Source organism: Labeo rohita, chromosome 15 (genome assembly GCF_022985175.1).
Source record: "Labeo rohita strain BAU-BD-2019 chromosome 15, IGBB_LRoh.1.0, whole genome shotgun sequence".
Lineage (NCBI taxonomy): Eukaryota > Metazoa > Chordata > Actinopteri > Cypriniformes > Cyprinidae > Labeo > Labeo rohita.
In genome coordinates this window covers 9416489-9420989 of record NC_066883.1, presented here as the reverse complement: position 1 = coordinate 9420989, position 4501 = coordinate 9416489, and the positions used below count along the sequence as shown (strand labels likewise).

The 4501-nt window shown below is 34.6% G+C and overlaps 1 protein-coding gene across 1 annotated transcript; it reads right to left on the bottom strand.

Annotated features, from left to right (window-relative positions):
• Positions 1-2377: 2377 nt before the first annotated feature.
• Positions 2378-3328, bottom strand: LOC127177507 (olfactory receptor 52K2-like). The gene has a single exon (XM_051129809.1). The coding sequence runs from the start codon at positions 3323-3325 to the stop codon at positions 2378-2380; it is 948 nt and encodes a 315-aa protein (XP_050985766.1). The 5' UTR covers positions 3326-3328.
• Positions 3329-4501: the final 1173 nt, after the last annotated feature.

Here is a 4501-nt window from a genome sequence, read left to right as displayed (position 1 = left end):
TACCAAACATAAATCTTGATTCATTTTATTAATAACCAGAATAGATTACACAGATTTAAGAAGACTATAGGCATGTCCCAGTACTCATATTTGACCACTTGTCTATAACATGCTGTATTTACGGTATTTGGCCAAAGTGTTCTACTGGGTATGAAGATTACAAGTATGTATAGAACTTTTGATTACATACTTACTGTATAATGTTAATCTCATCCCGCACCAATAAAATGTGCAACATTCTATGTAATATTTAATTCATTTAAATTACACTGCCAAGTTCTCCTCAATCTCACAGCAGACCCTTTGGGTTCCCAAGTGATTCCATTTTATTAGCTGTGTGTCCTTTCACACCTTTAACATAAGATCAGGTAAAGTACTGAGAAAGGAACATCTGTGGCATGTGTAATTAAATGTAACGTACTGATAGTCTGTTATAGTATGCCGGTCTGTTATAATAGCATCATTTACCTGCTGTCAGAAAAGGCTGTGATTGTTCACTTTACATGTCAGTCAAACAAACTCGGTTCAGCCTTTGTGACCCAAAGCTGCAGTTACATTTACCATTGCTCTGTGAAATTTTGCAGCAGAAGTCACTGAGTCATTACAATAGGAAAGTAGGAAACTGTGTGATTGGGAGTTTCATGTGAGACTGAAAAATTTTCTCCACACAGATTTTTCTCACTTAAATTCACCACAATGGTCAACAGAAAGATCCTTGGTTTGAAAGTAAGCTCTGTGTGAGTGTTGCTTTGTACATCACAATACTGCTGACAAGAGACAGTGGATTTACTATCCATGTCAAATTTTGCTGAAATATCGCTAATGTGGCCACATCTTAAGTGGATGGTCCTTAGCCAATTGCAATGGCTATAGAGCCCAAAAATTATTTTGGTAGCTATGCAGTTCATTCAATTCAGGATCCAGGAACCAGTGATAGCCGCTTTGGCTTTTCAGGTTTCAGGTCTCGCAAAATGGAAGTATATTCATTGCATCAGTGGAAAATATTGCCAGCATGTAGGGTGGAGATTATAGCACTGCCCAAACTTCCAGGGGGAGAATGCTGGCTTTGTTTACTGGTTGGAAACTACTGTCAGCTCTACAGATGGACATGTCTCATCTAAACAAAGTTAGTTATACAATCTACAAAGACCGTAGCTGCTCACAGTTTCACCAGCACTCTAGAACATATGTTTAAATTGATCTTATAATGAGGAGATCTGCTATATATGAGCAGCTACTGAACCAATATTTGCTCGTTGGGAGGGTGATTGGTGGGATTAAAATATGAGAGTTTGATTCTCACAGTGCAAGATTGAAAGTGATAGATCTAAGATTTTTTTTTTATGTGCATTAGAAACATAAGGTCTACAATCTGTTGTGGAATATAGGTTAATCATCTGTAAGTATGAAAACGTCTGCGGTTACATATGTAATCTTGGTCCCCTGAAAAGGAGAATGAGACGCTGGTCAGTATGAATGGTGTCTGAAGCACATGTGCTACATGCCATATTGGATTGACTATGGCAGTCAGAGGGAAGCACAGATCTCATAGGGCAGGGGTTTTCAACTTTAGCCCACAAGATTCATTTTCACGCAGAGTTCAGCCCCAACCCTAATCAAACACACCTGAAAAAACTAATAAAGGTCTTTTGGATCACACACATATAATTTAGACACACATACGTTAAGAATCAATGTGAGAATCACAACAATGGTGACCATCAAAATTGCATTTTGCTAATATTATATTGCACATTGTTATTATCATTATCATCATTTTTTTTCATGTGTATGTATATTAAATGTTCATTAAAAGTTAATATTATTTATTGTAGAGATCTGGTAATGGGCTGATGGAGAGAATTACACTACTGAAATTTGAATTTCATGTATCATATATTTAAACCTCCAGCCAGTCTCTCTCTCTTTTTTTTTTTTTTTAACTATAAATGGGACTGAAAAGGCTTTTACTGCGGAGGTCAAATGGTTCTGTGGATTTCTTTAGTAAGATCTATCTATGCTCTGTGCTCAAATATACTGTTGATTTTAAAAGTTAAGATCCCATCTTCTAAATGTTGTTTTCCTTATAGCTATTTTGCACCTAGCCATGTAATCTGTGCCTCTTTTGGCAGTCCAGACCCCTGATGCATATATCAGCGGTTCTAAGCCATGTTGCTGGATTCCCCCAATACTGCATATTTTGCTTGGCTACTTAATCAAGCAGACCTGATTGAGGTCAGCAGCACTTTAGTAGAGACTCTTAAGACCTGAAATGGCCATATCAGACAAATAATAAGGATAAATAATACCCCTCCCCCATCTATTATATATTAATGAGGCAGAGTTAGTTTATTAAGATCCATTTTTATTTGATTCATTACAAAGCAAAGACTCTTACATTTTTTAGGAACTTTAGAAATGTTTGCCTTATTTCTTTTGTTCTCACTCCATAAATAACAGGGTTAAAACAACTCGGAAAAAGTAAGTACATTGTGCTCACAAATACACGACTACTTGGAGAAAAATTGTTTCTTATTCTGTATGACAAAAATGCAATTAAGGCAAAGGTCAAAGTAACTGACATAACAATGAAGTGAGTAATGCAGGTGTTTAAGGCCTTCATCTTAGTTTTGCCAGACTTGAACACAGAGGTGAAAATCACAATGTAAGAAATACTGATAAGAATAAAATCTGCAGTTGGGATAAAGAAAACAGTTAAAAGTCCTACAATGTTATTAATAGATATATCTCCACATGCTAACTGAACCAATACCATGTGTTCACAAAAACAATGATCAATGATATTTGTTACACAAAATGACAGTTTTCCTGCCAGAGAGACAGTGGCGACTATCAGAAGAACATTTCTGATTACTGGCACAACAACAAACTTTAAAAAGTTAGGGATTTCCATGTATTTGTGATAATAAAGAGGTTTGCAAATTGCAAAGTAGCGATCCAGTGCCATCCACAGAAGCAAAGTAGACTGAAATGTTCCAACAAAATGAAGGCTAAACATTTGTATCAAGCAACCAGTTAAAGAAATCCCACTCCAGTTAAATAAAAAGTTTAGAAGCATGTTGGGTACAAAAAATATTGGCAACATTAGGTCTACAACAGCCATAAGGCCAATTAGTACATACATAGGAGAATGTAGAGATTTTTGAGAGATGATTAAATATATAAGAATAGAATTTGCTGTGATCGCCAATAAAAACATCAAAAAGAAAGGAACAAATAATAAAGGCCTCCATTCTCCCAGACTGTAGAAACCAGTCAGTTTAAAGTCTGTGAATGAAATATTTACTGCAGTAAGATCATTCATGCTGAAAACCCCCTCTGCAAATGCAGTATTCTGTTAAAAAATTGTTGATGAAACTAGAAAAAAAAAAAAAAAAAAAAAAAAGATGATCAGGTTTCCCTATAAACAACACAACCACTATGCATACATTTTGTTTACATTGTTGAACATTCTGTGTCTGTTGTTAAGTACAATTACTGCTAATTAAATAGTTTCAGATACCATTCATTATTCTATCTTCCAGAAGAATTATGATGCACTTAATTAGAACAATAGTAATGCTCATTAGATTTTTAATTTGACCATATTCTTTGTCAGTATACAATGTTTCATTTTACTTTGATTCTGATCCTTTGTTTTACTGTGATGTAGAGAAAAAGGGTCCAAACTAGACACTTGCATAACTTTGATCATCATTTGACAGGCAAAATGAAAATGGAGAAATAAACAATATACACACACACATAAATCATAGTACCCCCTTTCTGGTTATGATAGAAATAGAAACCTTTTTCCTCAAATTAATTTTTCAGTCACAGACTTGTCTTCTTCACATCTCAGGATGGAATGAAAGGTAGACACATATCATAGTCTCTAAATACACCATGTTTTGTTCCCAAGAGTCTGTGTGCTGCTCCCATAGAGCTCACCCTCATAATCTTTCAAAGGATATGCACTGTATTTTACTCAGTCTAAGAGATTTCAAGGGATAAGAAAGTGTTTCGCTTATTTAATTGTTTATTGATCAGACTTTGATCAGAAAATGTGTGTACCTTTTTATAAATTCATACATGGGGATTATACAGAATAATAAGAATGCAAAAGCAGTGCAAGCAATACCACAATTTATTTTATAAATGCTTTTGTGTGTTCTATTTCCCTGTCTTGATCTAATTGTTTCGGATGCAAATGCATTCTTGTTTGTAATGTAGTTTTGCATTTCCTCAATGAAACACAAGTCTGACAAATATGTATTTCTTAAAACTATATGCATGGTTTCATCCAGTCTCATTAATCAAATCTATTTTTATTTGTTTTGTCGTCGATTGAAAACTATGATGGGACAGTTACATGTTTACTGTTATACATTAAAACTTAATATTATTCTACCCTGTGATTGCTGTCATAAATTAAATAAACAGGAAATGTATCCCGTTATTGACAATGTGTTTGGCAGATTTAGATTTTTGCATTTGCTAG